We start from the raw sequence: 20,752 nt of genomic DNA, 5'->3' as shown, positions 1-20,752 counted from the left end.
CTGACAAACTCCTAGGGCAAGAGCTCACTTTGCCAGACTGATGCCAGCAGAGATATCACTGGTCTTACTCAGTTTCCCCCTGCAATCAGATTATTAAGGTCTTTGTCCAAGTGTGGAGTAGGCTCAGTGCTATCCAAGTCAGATTGGTCAGAAGTAACAGGACCACAAGCATTATTTTTGGATCTTCCAGTAAACACAGAATATTTTGTCCTAATCTTTAGTATCTGGTAAGCTAAACCCTTTTGGAAGACTAGAACTGTTTAGAAAACTATGAGCTTATAGCTTTCAATGCATACCAATAAATCCCTTTACAGTGATACTCTTCTGTACCAAATACATTCCCAAGATGCCTACATGATCAAAAATCTTATTTGCTTATTAGCAGAAACACTGCTGTTTTATCAGTGTTGAGCCTGAGAAAACGTGTTGGCATGTGGTGCTCACCATTGATAGGTGTAATGACAGCAATGAGGCACATGGCCAAGGGACTTGACCAAAATAACAGTGGGAGGGGTAAGATGCACAACTAGAACTAATGCTGGGTCCAAATCCAACGCTTTAAGCCTATCACGTTTTCCCTCTAGCAGCTGCAGTATTCTGTAAAACTTGAAACATCAGCTCAGAAAAACCAGCCATCACTAGACAACAATTCTCTCCATATGTCACAGCCCATACAAACTGATGACATTTTACATGACTGAATTATCTGTTCCATGAAACATCTTTGGAATGCAAAATCGATAAAAAATTCTCTTCATTTATAAATTACAATAAGAATGATCATACTTTCAACCCTATTCTAACAAGCAGAACAAACTAAATTACATGAACCTTAGGCAGAGAAGTGGAGTGCATCCCACTAAAAGTTCTTGTTCTATAAAGGTAGTGGATGCATCATATGATGGCCAATAAATTTTCCTCAGCACATCCAAGAAAGGGCCTAGGAGTATAAGAAGGCCAGTGAGGCCTTTCTGCACCACAACTGTATAGTGGAATATAATACAGATGGCAATTCAATGCTCTTGAACAAGAGCCAATGCAAATTTTGAAAATATGTGAAACATGCCCCCATCCACCCTTTCAGAACAGAAACTGGCAGCTGCTTTCCCTACTGACTGCACAGAAACCCTATCTGGCAATCTAGCCAATAATTGCAGAAGCACAGTAACAAATAACTGCACTGTGTCTGGCTAGTACACTAAATTAATCCAACCTGCTACAGCTACAGTCCATCAGTGGGAAGAATATTCTGCTAATGTGGCTTGGACTGCTCTAAAAAAGATTGGGCAGGCCATGAAAAAGCAGTTTCCTTGTTCCCGAGGCACAGACAATGTAATTGCCTTGGAGAAAAATGGCAGATAGTGACAAGGAGTCCAAAAGGCATTTTGGACTAAGCAGAAACATTGCTGCTTTATCTGTGTTAAGCCTGAGAAAATTTGTTGGCATCCGGGACTGGATAAGTGACAGGCATAATGACAGCACAGAGAATGCTGCACTTGTGCTGGCATTCAGAGCTCCCAAGAGGCTCAGGGCGATGCAGCCGTGCTGTCCTGGAAGGGCAAGGAAGTGAAATGCAAATGCCACATCAAAAGTGCACTACAACTATGGTTTCACCGTTAAAGCAACAACAGGCTGTCGCCAAGCAGATGGGAGAGAGAAAAATAGCAGGGAACTCTACCCAGAGGAAAAGAGATGGAGGGTTGGGGGGGAAGGAGAACTCATTAACATTTACAGAGAATGAGGTTTCCTACACCATTTCTAGAAAAAATATTGAACAACACCTACAGAGCCTAAAAATTAAGAAAACCACATTGCTACTGAAGCTACGCTTTCCTGATTTCACTAGAAATAAACCAATACTACTTTCAGAGCTGACACAATTATTGATTGCCCAAAGTTTTCTGCCATACTCTGGAGTGAGGATCTTTCACTGGAAACAGATGACTCCAGCCCATCTATATTTCTGGCCCAGCAGCCACAAGTCTCACACCCTCTCTCAGCTGCAGCTGTGCCAGCTGAGTGCTTGCAGCTTCCACCTGCTAATCGCCACATCCCTGGTGGTGTCCCTGCCACCAGCCTCAATGCACTGAGCGCACAAAGACCTGCTTTGGAACATTTTCAAACTAGCCTAGCTTGTTAGGACCAAAGGATGCTGGTGCCAGGAAATGCAGCCCGAACGGATGGGTGCCTTCCATTACACCATTTAATATACTCAAATACTTTCTCACAGTAAGATCCTTGTCAAGACAACCGCTTATAGCAACAAAGCCTGTTAATATCTGCTGATTAAATGGCCATTTTTCTCCTGCCCGGCTAAGTCTCTCTAATTACCAACATACCTGTTATTTGCCACAGGCAGTGCAATTTCAAACTTGGCCAAGAACTGGAAGTACTGCTCTTCAGTTTGCTCAGTGAAGCCTGTCCCAACCAGCAGCATCCTGAGGTCCTCTGCTCTGATGACTCCATTCTTAGCTACAGACTTGGAGCTCTTGATATTGAAAATCCTCTGTAGACACTCTGAAAGCCAGACGGGGTCAAGGAAGTAGAGGTTTCTCAGGCCATGGCTTGTGTCTGGGAAGTGCAGTAGCGTACCCGTTTCTATGAGAAAATTAATTGCTGAAAAACCCAGAGAACTGTAGATTAGCAACAGGCTAGCATTAGAAAGCCACAGTGCATTTGAATAAGATTATGAGGCAGTCTGTGCAGTGTTATGCATACCAGATATAGCCAGCACGTAGCCAAGCCAAGAGAATACCATTTATCTGAGGAGTGCTGCTGTCTGGCACTCCACTTGTGAAACTCACATCTCACATCAGTATTTCTATCCCCATCACACCTCCCCTTTACTCATCCTCACAGGCCTTACGGAGCAAGGCCTCCGTAAAGATGACAGGACTGGGGCCCTAAAGAAAAGACAGCCTTGAAACCACGGCAACCCTCATTCTTCACAGAGCAGAAATAAAATCAGACAAAACTTGTCAGAAAAAAAAATAAAATAGTAGCCTCAGACCACCCTAGAACCTTCCTAGTCCTCTCCCAAAGCCTTGTTACTAATTCTGTATCCAAAATGGTCACAGTTTCCAAAGTGACCTCTACACAGGCACAGAGCACTCTGTTTTTTGCACAGCAGTTATCTGTTGGAGTTTCCTCCTCCCCCTCATTTTATTATCTGTGGAACACTTCACACATACTGATTTCCAAGAAATTATTGGTCTGCGCTGACCTACCAGTTTGTAAGTCTTCATAGTCTTTGATATCATTGCCAGGGGTTTGCTCAATGATCAGTTCTATTTGTCTGTCTGTTAAATACTGTACATCATCATTCTGACTTCTTTTACGCTGTTCTGCAAGGACAGCTTCTTGAAGACTAAGGTAACTTCTTGGTACCTGTAAGCCACATGAGAAAAATGTCAGGATCAATATCAGACAGCAGCCGCTCTGATGGTGATGAACCTCCCCTTTACAGAGATCCTATGGTGATGACTTTTCCCAAAGCCAGATAGCCATCCTACATACTTCACAGGCCTCTTGCATCAGCAATAACTCCTAAAGTTCATCTCCCAGTCCAAAACCAATCCCCACAAAAGCCCTCTTTTGGTAAGGAACACCACTAGGAAGTCAAGTTCTCACCAATCTTCCTGCAAGTTTCTGTGAGCAAATTGAGCTGCCGACGTCCTTCATGTTGCATGTGACATGAAAAATCAGATGCCGGAGTCCATCAAGACCTTCCAGAGTCTTACATGAGAGCTCACTGCAAAAGTCATTCAAGTGTAAAGATTGTCAAACCTTATCAGCACATTGGCTTCCTTTCCAAGCTCACTTTCTCTTATCAGCAACTGTAAATTTCCTGTGTCAGATGAATGGGAGGAAGGCTGTCAGTGATCATTTTTAGCTTTGGAGAAAAATACTAAGGAGCCTGGCAAAGACATATTAGGCCAACCTCTTGCTTCATTCGCAGTGCACTGCTCTGCAGTCCCCTGTGCATTGTGGCTTCTAGGGACTTCCCTAGCTCACCAACCGAAGTCATCACCCTTTTTCCCTTCGGTGCTGCACACATCCTGGAAGGGACTGCAGGAAGGACAAAAACACTGTGCTCTGGCAATTGCTGGATACAAGTCCAGCTCTCCTTGCCTCAGATCAAAGAGGCACAATGATGAATACCAGACACCTTTTCCCACCTTCATTCTGGCCCTGGCTCAGCTGGATCCTGTGATCTGGGAATTGATGCTTAGATCCTGAAAGCTGGCCTTCATTATCTCTTTAACAGCTAAAAATCTGCTCTGTTCAGCTCCTACTATTTTTTGCCTTTTAGTGGGTTGGATAAGAACAGTTCTCTTCCACTTTCTTCAACAAATGGTCTTTCTAACTGACCCTACACATGTTCCTACAGCAGAAAGAAAATCTTTTTCTTCAGCAATATGCTTTATATTAAACCTCAGCCATCAGCGGCACTGGGAAGCGTGCACTCACTGGGATGCTGGAGGACCAGTTGGACTCACACACACGAGGCTTTCACAGCACACAACCCTCATACTCCCCCGGCTGCCTGGAGGAGCCCCATACAGGTGAACAATGTGGCGTGATGGAGAGGCACAGGAGGGAGGAGGTAGGAAATCAGGCACAACTCGGACTGGGAAGAAACGCAAGGGGAAAGGAAGGTGACGTAGGGGAACACCCAGGATGTGTGGCAGGGTGAAAAGTCCCCTTTCTTGAGAAAGAATGATTGAGCTCATGTTAGCATCCTCTGTGGTGATGGGAAAAGAGATTTGAGAACACTGAACCACGAACTTTTCTCTTTCTCACTGTAAAGCCCTGTGCTTCACACTGCGTGCCTGGTACTCCGCCTAACTGGGAAGAGCTAGCTGGGATGCCCGATGCAGCATTTGTGTCTGCAGAACAGAGTGTGAGAGGTCTCTTGATGACTTTGTCAGGCAGCAGATGCAAGGCACAGGGGACACGGCAGCACCCTTCTTTACTTGTCAGCTGCCACCTGCTCTTGCCCCAGGCACTGGTGATTTCACAGTGTTTAGTGCCAGCCTGCTGCATCCACACTTCCATTTGTGCTGACCCTTGGCTGACAGACTCCCTTCTTTCCCAGCTGGAGAAGCCTCCTCTCCCCAAGGGCATTCTCCATCAGCCGAAGGGAGGGAGCAGAATCGGACTCCATGACCTGACTGGCACCATTCCCCTAGATAGCACCAACCCCCTGTTATCGCACCCAGATAACTCAAATGGCATCAGGTTTGGGCTGCCAAGGGCTCACAGGGCTGATCCACTCCTTGCTGCGCCAACGCTGCCACATGAGCTGTGTGCTCACATCAGGGAGCAAGGGGTTCCCACGCAGCCTCCCCTTAGCAAACCCCACAGCATCCACCCTGTAACAGGCTCCCAAGTGCTGCAGCATTAATTACTTGTCTGTAACTTCTCTCCATGTGATTAATAAACTTTATCACCATTTAATGGCAAGAAACCTGAGTGGAGCAGAAACACTAAAACAGGCTGGCCAAGGTCATGACTTCAGAGCTTCCAGCTCATGATCAGACCTTTAAACAACACTGAACTTCTCTCTGATTATATGATATTATCTCAGCCGAAAATAGATGAAATGCAACGCCAACAAGTCTTTAAATCAGTTCTGTTGCCAAGGAGATCAAGTATCACAAAACTATTTAAAGTGACATAAAAAAGAGGGACTTCATAAAGGAAAAAGTACTTACTGCAGGTGCTTGAATGTGATATCTGGGAAGCCGGTTGCTCTGGCTCCAGAGGGAGACCGACAGAGAGCCAAGACGTATGCCCTCAGAGTTGCTATCCTCTCAACACGGAATTTAGTTTCAATTAAATCAAGGTGTGTTCCTACCACTAACACCACTGAATTTGGAGCTTTGGCCTGTAAGAGGAAATACTGACAGTGATCTCATTCAGATTACATCATGGTAAATTTTCATGTGAAAAGTATAATGTTTAAGAGGTGGTAGTCATGTATATTAATAAAATGGAATATATATGTGCACAAAATAGAGGCAACCTGTTGTGACAGCTCAGCAACAGGCAATCTGGGTAATACAGAATTTCTCCTGCAGAATATGGCTTAATCATCTGCTGCTACTGCAGAGCAGGGAATTGTCAGTTTGGGTTTATTACATCAGGGCTTAACATAAAGGGAGTTGCCTATTGATCTTGAGTGCTATCATGAAGCACATGCAAGAGAACCGGGTGATCAGGCCCAGTCAACATGGGTTCACAAAAGGCAGGTCTTGCCAGACTAACCTGATCGCCTTCTATGACAAAGTGACTCGGCTGCTGGATGAGGGAAAGGCTATGGATGTGGTCTTCCTGGACTTCAGTAAAGCCTTTGACACAGTTTCTCACAGCATTCTGCTTCAGAAACTGTCAGCCTCAGGCCTGGACAGGCGCACACTCTCCTGGGTGGAAAACTGGTTGGCTGGCCGGGCCCAGAGAGTGGTGGGAAATGGTGTGAAATCCAGCTGGAGGCCAGTGACAAGTGGGGTTCCCCAGGGCTCAGTGCTGGGTCCAGCCCTGTTCAATGTCTTTATCAATGACCTGGATGAAGGCATCGAGTGCACCCTTAGCAAGTTTGCGGACGACACTAAGCTGGGTGGAAGTGTCGATCTGCTGGAGGGTAGAGAAGCTCTGCAAAGGGATCTGGACAGGCTGGACCACTGGGCTGAGTCCAATGGCATGAGGTTTAACAAGGCCAAATGCCGGGTCCTGCACTTGGGGCACAACAACCCTATGCAGTGCTACAGACTAGGAGAAGTCTGTCTAGAAAGCTGCCTGGAAGAGAGGGACCTGGGGGTGTTGGTTGACAACCGACTGAATATGAGCCAGCAGTGTGCCCAGGTGGCCAAGAAGGCCAATGGCATCTTGGCTTGTATCAGAAATGGCGTGACCAGCAGGTCCAGGGAGGTTATCCTCCCTCTGTACTCGGCACTGGTGAGACTGCTCCTCGAATCCTGTGTTTAGTTCTGGGCCTCTCACCATAAGAAGGATGTTGAGGCTCTGGAACGAGTCCAGAGAAGAGCAACAAAGCTGGTGAAGGGGCTGGAGAACAGGCCTTATGAGGAGCGGCTGAGAGAGCTGGGGTTGTTTAGCCTGGAGAAGAGGAGGCTGAGGGGTGACCTCATTGCTCTCTACAACTACCTGAAAGGAGGTTGTAGAGAGGAGGGTGCTGGCCTCTTCTCCCAAGTGACAGGGGACAGGACAAGAGGGAATGGCCTCAAGCTCCACCAGGGGAGGTTTAGGCTGGACGTTGGGAAAAAATTCTTTACAGAAAGGGTCACTGGGCACTGGAACAGGCTGCCCAGGGAGGTGGTTGAGTCACCTTCCCTGGAGGTGTTTAAGGCACGGGTTGACGAGGTGCTGAGGGATATGGTTTAGTGTTTGATAGGAACGGTTGGACTCGATGATCCGGTGGATCTCTTCCAACCTGGTTATTCTGTGATTCTGTGATTCTGTGCTATGTGGTATCAAGTTGCTACGAGTCAGCTGAATGATGGGAACTATGTCCACCTTGACAAAGCAAAAGCAATTAGCTTAACCTGTAGCTAGATCTAACCCTGATATCCTGAAAAAGGCCACATACACTTCAGAATGGATATCTGGCAAAGTTACACAAACATTTTCACTGGAGGTATGTGGAGAGGTGAGATAAATTGCTAGAAATGTCTGAATCTATTTAATCCTGAATCAGTGCAAAGGAATGGATTAGATGATCTTGTGGTTTCCTCCATCCCTTTCATGATTTGATTACACGACTGGAACGTATCACTTCAGGGAACATGCTGACAAATACACTGGGATTACACCGGCTTAAGCAGGGATCAACTTGCTGACTCTGACCACAGAAGAAAATTCAGATGTACCTATATGCTTATTTGTAAACAAACAATCCATTTGTCTCTTGAGATACCCACTGAAATCTCAAACTTGAACAACACCAAACTTGAACCCTGTGCAGATAGAGGAGTGATGGCTCTACCAAGTCATGCCAAAGGGCTCACTTGACCCAATATTCTGCCTGGAGGCTAATGAAGAGTATAGGTACAGGGTAAGCATATAGAGATTTTCCCTGGTGTGTTCTCCCAGTATCCAGCAGCCTGTAGCTCATCAGCTTCCTGAGCATGATATAGAATCTCTGAATTAGAAGCACTTGATGGATTTTTCTTCCATCTTTCTGGGTGTTTTTCAGCTTCTGAAACTCACAGCACATAGCTAATCTGTGGAGCTGCAATCTGTTGTGTTTAGGATACTTTGTGTTGTTTGCTTCACAGCTACCACCTCATTATTTCACTTGATCTCTCCTAACTTTTCTGTTGTAAAAGATCATGCACAAAGACACCCTTGTGTCTTTCTCTTTACCCCTGCTAAGTCTACATGCAGCCCTCCTCATCTGTCTTGGTCCCAAGCTGAACAGGCTTAATCTACTTAATTGCTGTGCACTCAGAAAGTTTTCCATACTCCTAACCATCATGTTCATCTTTCTCTCTATCTTTTCTGATGCTACTATGTGCTTGCTGGGATGTATTAAGGATGCAGGCACATCACACATTTTTTAAATATAATAATTATGCTTTCAGCTTTGTTACCTAGTTCATGGTGTTGATTACTGCTGGCCGTTAAGCTAATACTTCTGCGATATCAAGATGTTTCTTTTTTGAGACACAGTGGCTTAAAGCTCATTTTTGTGTATGTAAGATTAAGACAGATATCAAATACTAAACATTTAAAAAACTTATTAACATGGTATAATACAAATCAATCAACTAACACCAATGAATTCACTGCAGCTCTGAGTCTCAGCTGAGAGCTGTCTGACAGATATTCTCTAGCTTACTTGAATCTAAAGTGTTAAAAATATAACCTCAAGACTAATATGTGTCTAACCCACACAAGAAAGAAAATGCTTCAACCCCCCCTTGGAGCACAGTGTGGTCAAACACTAATTCCAAAATAAGTATGTTCAGCCTTCCTTAGCAAGAGCTTATAAATCAGCTTTTGTTTCATTCCCTGATGTGTGTGAGGGAGAACAAAGCAAATGATAAATTTAAACCATTAAATATAGTGATACGCCTACAGCATAATGGAAAATTAATTCCAAAAGCTCTGCAAAATTCATGGCTTGTGGCATTTTTTAAAGCAGACCAAAAGAATCTGTAATATCACATATTTGTGTGCTGAGCTATTACTTGATAAACAGATACCAGTGACTTCTTACCTCAATGTTCAGCAACCAGAACTGTAAGTTTGCCACAGCTTCTTCCCCCAGTGCCAAGTTCCATACCACTATGTACAATGCTTTGTCTGTGAAGAAACACTGATTGACTGTAGACATGCTTGCTGGGCCTCCGATATCCCAGACATTGAATTCCACTGAATCAACCTACTTAGACAAAGAGAAGTGTTCAAATCAAACGGGCTGCAGTAAATCACGAGGAGATAATAGTTGAAGTATAAACCTACGCCTGCATAATGTATGACACAAGAAGGATTTCAATGTCCTAATTGTGCCTCCAGGAAAGAAAAATCAACAAGCAACTGTTAAGAATGGCTACCACTTCCCCACAGGAAATCAAGACTAATTACTCGCTGCAAAAACGATAGAGGTGCCCTTGATGCTGGTAAATCTCCAGTTAATGCTGTGGATTCTCCAGTACAAACAAGGGTTTCATTCTGAGCCCTGTATTTTGCTGCTTCTTGAATAGAAACTGTTTCGCCCTTGTCTGTGCCACGCTCAACAGGACAGGACCGTTGAAGCTACTTATCTGCCACTGCTATGGGGAACAGGAAACCCCCTGCTGAAATCACTTCCACTGAGCTCAGTCCGAACTGAGCCAAACAGAATATAGATGCTCGGGAGATGGGAAACTTCTAAAGCCTTTCACAAACACCTCCTGCACGTTGCTCAGAGGCTTCTGACGTGTATTTCACACCAGAGATGGGCCAGAATTACAGTCACTGTAATCAGACTCACTGATTTTCACGGGGGAACGTGTGAATGGAGTCCTCTCTAGCTCTGGCTCTCTTCCAAGTATCTCAGCATCCATTTCCCCATTCAGGCTCACAAAAGCACTAAGAAGGAGCGTGGCTCTCTGCTTAAATGGTATACAGGCACCCAGTTACAGTAGGAAGTACCTTAGAGGCTTTGTCCCTAAATCACTTGGCCATGGGGAGGCAAGAAGGCCGTGACTGAGCCAAAACCAAAAACCTGCTTCAGCCACCACCCTCAGAGCATCATGTAACACTGAGTGGCCTCTGTTTACCAGTCCAAGTCCAAGTCCTGACAGATCCTACATGACAAGTTACCCTATGAGATTTCAGCAAGGAGCTAAGTATCTCAGTAGGGCTCTGACTTCCTAGCATAGTCCCAGTCTGAAGTCTCCCAGAAACAGCTGGAAGATCTTCCATATTGTTTAAACAAAGCCCTAACAAGCACCAGGATTGCTTTGTTCATCCAAATGACCTTCAGCTGTGGGTGCTTGTATGGAGAGACAGAGACTAGAGAAAAAAGCATTTTCAGCATCTTGATCACACTCCAGGTTTCTGATACTGTCTAGGTTTATATTTTATTCAGTTGCTCTTCAGCACAGAACACACAAATCCCTTCTCCAACCAAAGTCTTCTCTTTAGAAAGTCAGGCTGCGCTTGATCTTTTTCTCTATCTCTGGCCTGGCACTCTTCGCTGTAGAATAGCTGAACTCAGCAGGCTCCTCCACCCCTTCCAAAACAGTCTGGTGGTCATGGCTTTCATCCGGGAAGGCAGAGCCATGTGTTTGCACACCCTCAGCTCTGACAAGACCTAAAGACTAATTCTGCATGCTCTAACTCCTGTGTTATTATGCAGGCAGCAGACTAGGCCACCTACAAATGCTTGAATGAATTAAATGCCATCCAAATGTGTTCAGTCTGGGTTGACACACTCCCTGAATGAGCCATCTGAGATTTGGTTGTTTAAGGTCCACCTTAAGACACCCCTGGATCACATCAAAGATCAGGCACCCTACCTTCTACCCACCTTCCCCACTAAGGGAAGTTCTGACATCAAAGGAGTCCAGCTTTAGGTACTGATGTCCCATTTTCTCGCCCCAACTGAAAGGAATATCTGATCTACAGAAGCTAATTTAAAACATTCTCTCAGAGTCAGTGTCCAAAAACCATCCAAGCTGGGAGAACCAAAATTTAGGCAGTCTATACACGGCTCTCTCTCTTTAGGGTGCAAATTTGAGTGCTTAGAAAAACAGAATTGTCCTCTAGTACTAACTGGAAATGAAACCGAGGAATTGCAATGGGTCAAAAGACATGTCACTTGTGAGGTCTGGCTCAGAGGTAATGGAAACCATGCTTTGTAAAAGGTCAGGCAATTTCAGCCCAAAGAGGATACTGTGGGGCTGACGTCCTACTGGGGCTAAAGATCTTCAATTGTTTTTCACCTTTGCCTTGTGACCCACTGGCTTGGGAAGCTCCCATTTTGTTGTACGTATGGTGGCATCGCTGTGCATCATCTGAGGGACTTTTCCTGTCTGTAGGATCTCAACCAGTGTTGACTTTCCCTGTCGTGGGGGACCGATGATGATCATCTTCATTAGCTTACACTTTTCCGCTTTGCGCAGCTGTGCTCGTAAGTATGCCAGCACTGTTTTAGGGCCTGTGGGGGGGAAGCATACAGGCTTTATCTGTGGTTAGCAGTTACAAATGTCCATATGTACAGCAGGACTGCACAAAACCTACTGCTTGCAGACACATCAGCTGAATTAGTATTTTCCCTGAAGTTTCACTGCGGGTCGAGGCGACCCAGAGAATAGACAAAGAAACCTCTAGTGGACAAACCTGAGACAGAGAGCCCAGAAAAAGGTCACTGCTCTGAGACTTTACAATGGAGCACTGTGAGAAGAAACAAATGCTGTGGCTCGTATGCTTCAGAAGCGCAAAGGAAACATAAAATACTAATTTAGTATTGGAAAATACTCAGTTTTTCCTTCTACTTTTATGTTTCCAGTTAAAATTAGATTTAGGCTTGAATAGTGTGCTGGAGAAGGAGTAATTCCTAATAACTTTGTTCCCACAGGATTTTATTATTAAAACACACAAAAAAGAAGACAGCATTGTAATAGATCCAAAAACGTAACAACTTACAATAAAGTCACTTCAATGACTGTGACTGTTGATCCTAAACACTTTAGACTTTAGAAAGACCATCTAAGTATCCTAAAATATACATATTCAGGAAGCAAGCCCTGGAATTTATCCAGCATGCATACTGCAAATGAAATACTGCATTTTAAAGTCATCATTTTAAGGTAATCTACCTTAAATTGATAACACAGCCAGAGCTTAGCACCAATTATCAAACTTGCAAATAAGTGTAGGAGGTTTCCCTATGCAATTCCAGTAAAGCGCAGCTAGGGTTTGGGCGCACACTGTCTGTTCCTATTCAGGATCATTAAAAGGAAGTGATTTTCATTATATGTTCAGTCAATTTAATAAAGAAAACACAGGATCAGCCTTACCCTCTTTTCTGATCTCTGCAGGAACGTTACTGATATTTAGTTCCTCGATATCCAGCTGCCAGAGATTAGCCAGCTGTCCAAGTTCTGGAGGAAGCTCTCGGATACCAGGGTTACTGTACAAAAACAAATAAATCTACCAACAACCAGGCTTTGTGTGTAAGTAGCTGCTCTCACGGACTCTCAGATTACACTATTCTCTCCTTGCAGAAATCTTCCATTAACATTTTAATAAGACTACTCAACATTTTAGTAATAATCTACATCCTAAAAGTGATGTATAACCTCAGTTTATCCTCTGAGGCAGACTAGTGTAATCATCTCTACTGGATAGTTGGAGAAATAAAGGGAAAAATGATGAGTTATTGACTCTAATGCTCTAGAAGCTGACAGCAAAAAGCCAGAATGAACTAGAAGCACATTAGATTTGCAGGCCTGTGTTCAAAGCATTAGATCATCTTCCCCAATTCAAAAGGCTGGTCACCTCCTTATCTAAAGCAAATGATGAGCACTGTTTTAACAAGGGGCTGACTATTTCCAGCTTTTTGACTTCAAAAGCACTGGATATCTGGGGTGGGGCTCCACAGAAGACTGGTCACTAAAACAACATGGAAATAAACCTGCACAGCTTTTCCAGGACACGGACTTACTTTCCTAAATAAAGTTCTGTTAAACCTTTCAGAAGGCAAACGGATTGTGGGACAGAGTCCAGCTGATTGTCATTCAGATAAAGGACTTCCAGAGAATCACTCAGAAACGCTGGAAACTCCAGAAAAGGACCTGGAAAAAGACAGGAAACAAATTGCACCTTTAAAACATAACAGGCATAAAGGCTCCGAACGAAAAGCCTTCACCTTAACATTGTAGGCAGGACATGAGGTCATGTTCCTTGGGAGGAACCATCATGAAGCAACAGCAGAAAAGCAAATGGCCTTCAACAGTGACCAAAAATCAATGCTCACATCTCAATTTTTTAAAACCATGGTGATGCGTGTTTGAAGGTGGTGTCCTCCAGGACTTTGCAGGTGCTGAGGGAGGAACTCCAGGCCTGCCAAGATGCTATTATATCACAGGATGAGAGGTGTTATTGTTTTTGCTGGCAATATCTTGTGAACAGCCCTATTCTAGCCTAAGAGATGGCAATGAGAGAGCATACCAAGGGCACAAGTGATTCTCAACAAGTTTTTTTCCATGTTGCCTGAGAAAAGCCAGAAGCCAGTCAGAATTTCTGTTCAGGCCCCCACATTACATCCTGGAGCAATTTATGGTGAATCAAAGTCAATAACAACAAAGAAAAAAATCCAAACTGCAGCTGACAGACTGCTAACCTACGATTCCTCTAAAACACTGCTGGCATTTGCCCCTCTGTTCTGTTTTAGACAGCAAGGTCTCAGGGCACTTCAGACTCCTTGTAAGTCTGAGAAGCAGCTAGCACATTTTGGGAGCAACCCAAGCAATAATAGCAACAACTGCATGACTGAGTTGCTGCTGCTGGAGAAGTTCAAACAAAAGCAAATTCTGCTGGTTTCAAAGAGTATCATTTCACTCCACAAATTACTCCCAGGACAGTGGCATGAAAAGCTGCCATGAATTGTGCTGCTCTCTTAAGAGTGTCACATATATCTACCAAAAAGCATCCTGAAGTCAAGGAAAATTAGGCCACACAGGGACAAGAAGATTCTGAGTCTCTGATTAGGAAAGTACAACCAGCACCATCTGCTGCCTCCATGGTCAATAAAAGCACCACCCTGAGATGCAAGAGACACTTTTCCTCAAGGATAGGACAGTTGCACTTCTACCAAGATCTTCTTCCCTTACAGAAAAGACTTGAGGAACTGTACCTAGACTCAGCTGAAAAATAAAAAAGTAAAGAAAAGAAAATGGAAGAGGTTTTCTCAGGAGAAAAATCCCCAGTTCCAATATTAACAGTGCTTTGAGCCTGAGTTATGATCGGAAAAGGAATAAGATAGAGCCCCACTGTCTGCGTGGGTGTTTTATATACGTGACAGGACTGCATGGTGTGGGCAGGGTGTCACAGTCCGCCTTTGAATTTTCAAATAAAAAAATCATCTTTGGGATTATTTTAGAACAGCAGGCTTATTCATGGATTCAATTGACTTCCTTTCTGGCTCATCACTGGACTTAAAACTTTTCATTGTTCCTCTTCAGTATGCATCTAGGCACAGACAGATTTAGTCCCTCCTGGGCATGTAGAAGCAAACACCTAAAATAGTAGCAATTTTTTTAAATTCACCAAAGAGTCCCAGGCAGAAAGGAGTGCACTATATTGGAAGCAAGGTTGAGGTGTTTATGAGTTGCAATTATTTATTCATGAGTTATTTATGATTTCTCTGGCTCAAGCTCAAATTTTCTTTCAAAAAACTGTAGAAAAATTAAAATAAATCCCATCTAGAAAATATATTTTTTGATGAGTAAATGGCACCAACACCACATGTCTGTGCAAGAAGTTATTCTGAGATTTACCAGTCACGTAAAATGAATATCCATAAATTATTCTATTCAAACAATCTAGACTTGAGTAAAGAGCTTTGTTGGTAAAATCATATGGAAACCTGCCCCGTCACCTCACCAGAAAACTTCTACGAGTAGCTGATGTACTCCAGCTTCTGCTTTCTCTTCATGTTCTTCAAATTCTTGGGCATATCCTCTAGTGTCACCAAGCTATGCTTGGCAAAGCACAGAAAGAAAAAGATGAGCTGGCCTTGCTCTGCCTCCGTGGCAATTCTACTGTGGCACCAGCCAGCTGGGCTACTCTGCACCCTCCCACAACCTGAAACAACCTCAGGCATGTTGAAGTCCCACCCAGCTTTTCAAATGGTACTAATGCAGAGTCTATCCTTTCCTCTTTTATGTGGAGGGGTTATGCTGGGTTTGCAGCATGCAGAAATTTCCATTATGGCAGCAATTCCCTTTTATAGCTGGTTTCGGCTGCCTTTGCCCTCTGCTCCTGCCCTTCTCTCCCTGTTGGGAAATGCTGCTGTAGCATTTCACTCTGAGGGTATGTCACACTTCACAGATTCACAACATTCAGACACTTTTTCCAGTTCTTCCAGGATACTGCAGATGTCATGGCATTTCTATTTCCACTTCCTGCTTGCAAGACAATTCAGACCAACCCTTTCTGCTCCTTAGGGTGTAGATACAGGACTTGCTGCACAGCAGCATCTACTTCCACAGACAGAAAAATGAGGATTAGCCTTGCCAGGAGGCCCAGGTAGAGCCTCTGCCTCCTAGATAAGCAGAGTGGAGGTGAAGACTTCCAGTCCTAACCTCTACCTATGGCTGTGCTTGGTGCATTTACCACTTCTACCTATTCACATATTCAGTTTTCAGAGGAACTGAAGAACGTTTTTGCTGCAGGAGGGCCTCTCCCTCCCACGAGCAGCTGAGAGCTGCTTGGATGTGCGTCACAAAGATGCCAGCTTTATTCTACTCTGCGATTTGCAAAGAATGCTTTAGAGCAAGCCATTCTTCAGGCAGCCGAGAAGGAAAAAGCTCTCCAAGTGCTTTAAAATAAAACAAACAAACAAAAAGAGATGCAGATGAATCCCACAGAGAGCAGGAAGCAGTGCAAATATCTTCAGATATTCCTTTGTTCTCTCTGGGATTTTACGTGCACTAATCCAGGACATCTCTTCTGCTCTACCACAAACCATGGGTGTGAATCACAGGCAGGGGAAAACACGCAATTAACAAATTCAGCAATGAGAACAATCCTAAGAGTAATAAGACTAATTCAACATTTATGCCTTCAACATAGCAGTTGGTACTCTGATTAAAAAGAATAACCTTGATGAAGAGAAAAAACACTCAGTGAATGAACCAGGTTTCACTTATTCTTCATCTTTCTATATTGATGGTACGTACCAACCAGCTGCACATTTTACCTAAACGTATTTCCTCTTAATTTAAATGCTATTGCATTTAAAATTGCAGATGAATTTACACCGATTTCCCTCCAGCCAAACTCCACAGATTCCTGCTGCTTCACAGCTCACCTGACATTCTCAGCATCTGCTTCCCCGCATTTGCACTGCTGTGTGCCTTACCTGCCTCCGGGCCACAGCGCACCCTGCTCTTCGTGGTGAAAAAGGGAATCCGCTTTGTTTTAAATCCCTCGTCACTCCTGCAGGTCAAACAAAATGGGGACATGTGGAGAAAAGCGCTTGGATGCAGCAGTTGAGAACCACATGCCCAGGATGCTGCATGGGTGCAGAGTTTGGGTGCACTCAAGGCACAGCTTTTACGAATTCCTCTCTGCGTTTGAGAGATGGGATTGAAACCCGCCGTGCAATCACAGAGCTAGACTCCACCAGCACTTGTCCAGGCCCAATGGTTTTCTTCTGGCAAATTAACAGAGCTCTGCAAGGCAGCGCTTTGAGGGTGAGAGCACTTGACCCCTGGCTGTATGGGTGTCGAGTTTAAGTAGGCTGTCAAACAGCAAACTGAACAAGCTTCAGCAGAAGCACTGGAGAACTGACCGGCTGCCATTCCCTGCTCTAACCAGAGGGTTTCTGACAAGATGACCCAACAACACGATTCTGGGAACTCATTGAGACATTCAAAACTCAGTAATTTGTCTCCTGCAACTGACATAGCAGCTCACAAGGACTTCAGAAAATTTGCAGGACAGGCACCAAAATAAGAAGACAGAAGTATGACACAATTCCATGCAGTTCTGGAGAAGATAAGGGACCTTTAATTCTATATGTTAAACATCCTTATTGTAATTTCTGAATTGAAGAATACCGCTCTTTTTTTTGGATGTCAGTCTTCTCTATGAGCTTGCAGCTGGTTATACTTCCATTTAAAAAACAAAGGTCTTTCATTTTTTCCAAAACAATACTCCCAAACTCACTACAAACTGCACTTCAGCCAGATGGTTTATGGTTAAGATAGATATACTCCCCACAAACTAGTTTTTGTAGTGATGAACCACACACTGGGTTAAAGAACTTTCTACATGCTCTGAAATTAAACTGCCATTATCAGTAGTATATCCACTTTATAAACGATAGTGTGCTGAATGCCCAAAGAATCAGGAAAGGATAATTCATCACTGTCACAGATACACAATATACTTGGAGACACGGTATGCGGATATCAATGCCTTTTGTGCAGGTAATTAATTCACTACTGACACCCTTTGTATCACATGAGGGATTGGGTTTGCTATTATTTCTTCAGCTATTGTTTTCTCAACAAAATTTGAAAGAAACACTTACTTTCCAAGTTGGTTTTTTGAAAGATCCAGTGATTTAAGTTGTTTGCAATTCCACTTTTCTTGTGAAGGCAATGTAACTAGCTGGTTTCCCAGCAGCTTCAGGGACACTAAAGCCTAAAAGAGGAATAGCCTGGAGTTAGAAGACAGAATCTATCAAACACACAGAAAGAGTTTTTTTAGCATGGCTATTAAATAACAGAAACATGAAGAAAGTACATCTTATTCATCAGAACATCCTGTCCATGCTGCCTAGCATGCAAACATTTCCTTTTTGTCTCCTGCAAGTATATTTCCTGCACAAAGCAACACCACTATTAGTTCTGGGACATTATTAGTCTACTTGCTGACAGATTCAATTGGAAACAACCCATTTAAGAGGACATTTTACTTTTAGTGATGAAACCTTTCCAAATGGAAAAGAACAGTATGATTTATCTACACAGTATGGCACATACAGATGAGAAGTCTTGTATGTGTGTTCAGGCTAGTGTTGAGAGTGGGCTTACACCTTTTGTATGTTTATAAGATCAACAGGCAAACATGAACCATTTCACACAGGAAAATTTTTAATTGCTGTGTTATTACATGTCTATTAAAATAGAAAGGATTTATATTAACTTTCCAAGATTTATTGAAGTTACCTATGTACATTTTTCCCTCACACCAGAGACAGAAGTTTTAGAAACAAGAAATGAAGCTGATTTTTACAGTTAACACCATGCAGAGAGGACTCAGCTGCAAATACCATGAATAAGGTCAAATGCAAGTTCTACTTTAAATTTAACTGAAATATAAGAGGAAAAAAATGCAGTTCTCATTCAGATTTGTAAAGTTTATGCTCTTCCATCTGCCCTGAAAAATAATGTCAAGGCTCAAACAATCATTTTCATTTGATTGAAAATCCAGTTTTCCACTGAAAATTCTTCTTTATAGAATGTCCAACCAGGTTTATTCTGCAAGCCCCCCTCCTGAAAACCGAGATAAGCAGAATGTCAGCTGAATTATCTCCTGCCACAAGTACAGCAATATTAATGAATTATCATGTTTTACCAGCAGAGATTTCAGCTTCAAGTGTGCTACATGTTTTATGCGCCCCATGTAATATAAAAGGTTTATGTCCCTTTTCATCAAGCCGGATTAACAACGTCTCGGGAAGCCTGTCTGTTGGCCTTCCTCCGCTTTTCTCAGAACGGAAAAATAGGAGGCATCCATGTGACATGAAGGATGGGCAACCAGCCGTTGCTGGAATGGCAATTCCCTTGCGAAACGCTCCCTCTAGTGATAAGAGTGGGGCAGGAGTGGGCATTGGAGGGGCTTGGGCAAGGTAAAGTGAAATACAAAACTGCAGATAGGCAGATTGAAGCGCTGTAGGAAAGGGCTGGAAAACCATGCAAACTATAAACCCCTCCCTGCCACTCGAGTCTCGACAGTCAATGCTTTTACCATCATGAGTCTTCCACTGGCTCGAACCTCCAGCTGGAAGGAAGACCCGGTCCTCCCTTGGCGCCGGGTGTCGAGCTCTCTCCAAGTATCAGCATGGGGGCTGTTCAATGACAATACTTCAGACTTCTCCCCCAAAATATCCCTGAGCATGGGCGGGAGGAAAGGGAGGCTAAATGTTCCAGAATTAGCACAAACTTTGTTCTGTGTGGTCTAGCTGGGGTGCTTAATTTTCAGTCAACTGTATCCATGTTACGTGTCCCACAAATGCTGACAAAGGTCACTCTCCAGGAGAGCAGAAAGCCTGGTGAGATTATATGCAATGCCTATGCGCCTGCTCTGTAGGGGGAAAATTAGTGACTTTCAGCTGACTGTGGCTCTTCATGACTGTAATTCTGGAGATTACTAGTCCTTGTTTTGCAATTGCCTCCTCTTTCTCTTCTTTAACTTCTCCATTTTTGCCATCTTTCAGGAAGAGAATGTGTGCCTCTAGAAGTGAAACAATGGTAGCAGCAGACAACTTCCTTCAAAACTACCGCCATAGCATGCAAAAAGTGCTCTGATGTGTTAAATTATAGGAGAAGAAAGGAACTGTAGCATCTAGATTAGACTACTTTGGTCAGTCCGTGATGTGGAAAGGCTGACCAGAGTCTTACTTTACTTCCACCCAGAGGGGGTCAGGTCTCTTCAAGAGAAGCAAACCAGTCTAGAGAACTAAGACATGGCTTGGAGCATGGGCAGTTGGTTCTTCTAGAAGGCAAAAGACAGGAAGGCTGAGAAGGCCTCTGCTTTCCTCACTACCACATTTCTAGTACATACATCATATTAAAAACTGTGAGCTGATCCTGGACTTCAAACCCCTCCATAAACCAAACAAAAGCCAGTGATAAACTGCATGTCACAGAATCACAGAATGGTGGAGGTTGGAAGGCATCTCTGGAGATCAATGAGTCCAACCCGCTGCTAAAGCCCAGAGCAGGTCATACAGGAACACGCCCAAGCAGGTTTTTAATGTCTCCAGAGCAGGAGATTCCATACCTTCTCTGGGGAGCCTGTTCAGTGCTCCATCACCTCACAATAAAGAAGTTATTCAGGAGGAACTTCCTGTGTCACAGTTTGTGCCCACTGCCCCTTGTCCAGTTGCTGGGCATCATTGAGAAGAGTCTGGTCATATCCTCCTGACACTCACCCTTTAGACATTGATAAGTTCCTCTCCTCAGCCTTCTCTTTTCCAGGCTTTTCCCATCAGCCTAGCTCAGAGACATGTTGTCAAGTCACAGGCTTCCTCTGCTTTCGGCTTTTCCCAGGGAAAAGACAGCTCACTGCTGTTCCTACACGATAACGGAGGAAACGTAACCTGCTTCCTGCATTATATGTAGGAACACGTTACTGCCCATTTCTCCCACTTCTCACGTCTATTTCTGGAGAGGGCTGGAGCATGAGTGAAGCCCTATTCACTGACACAAACTCTATAGCCAAGTAGTAACCCAAGCCAGGACAGATCTAGGCATGGGCCTTCATCTTCCAGTTACTCACCACACTC

The 20,752-nt window shown here is 43.9% G+C and overlaps 1 protein-coding gene across 4 annotated transcripts in view; it reads right to left on the bottom strand.

Annotated features, from left to right (window-relative positions):
* Positions 1–20,752, bottom strand: part of LRRK1 (leucine rich repeat kinase 1) — an 84,181-nt gene that overhangs the window by 26,195 nt on the left and 37,234 nt on the right. For all 4 annotated transcript variants that reach the window (XM_069867134.1, XM_069867136.1, XM_069867135.1 and 1 more), the window contains 10 exons: positions 17,771–17,883; positions 16,595–16,671; positions 13,175–13,304; positions 12,528–12,640; positions 11,451–11,665; positions 9,239–9,403; positions 5,718–5,890; positions 3,631–3,751; positions 3,228–3,387; positions 2,340–2,616 (listed from right to left, as the gene is read on the bottom strand). In XM_069867134.1, the coding sequence (XP_069723235.1) occupies positions 2,340–2,616; positions 3,228–3,387; positions 3,631–3,751; positions 5,718–5,890; positions 9,239–9,403; positions 11,451–11,665; positions 12,528–12,640; positions 13,175–13,304; positions 16,595–16,671; positions 17,771–17,883 (1,544 nt within the window). The remainder of the gene's footprint in view (positions 1–2,339; positions 2,617–3,227; positions 3,388–3,630; positions 3,752–5,717; positions 5,891–9,238; positions 9,404–11,450; positions 11,666–12,527; positions 12,641–13,174; positions 13,305–16,594; positions 16,672–17,770; positions 17,884–20,752) is intronic.

The sequence above is a fragment of the Phaenicophaeus curvirostris genome, chromosome 12 (assembly GCF_032191515.1).
Source record: "Phaenicophaeus curvirostris isolate KB17595 chromosome 12, BPBGC_Pcur_1.0, whole genome shotgun sequence".
Taxonomy (NCBI): Eukaryota; Metazoa; Chordata; class Aves; order Cuculiformes; family Cuculidae; genus Phaenicophaeus; species Phaenicophaeus curvirostris.
Note: the sequence above shows the minus strand (reverse complement) of the source record. Positions and strands in the feature narration are given on the sequence as shown.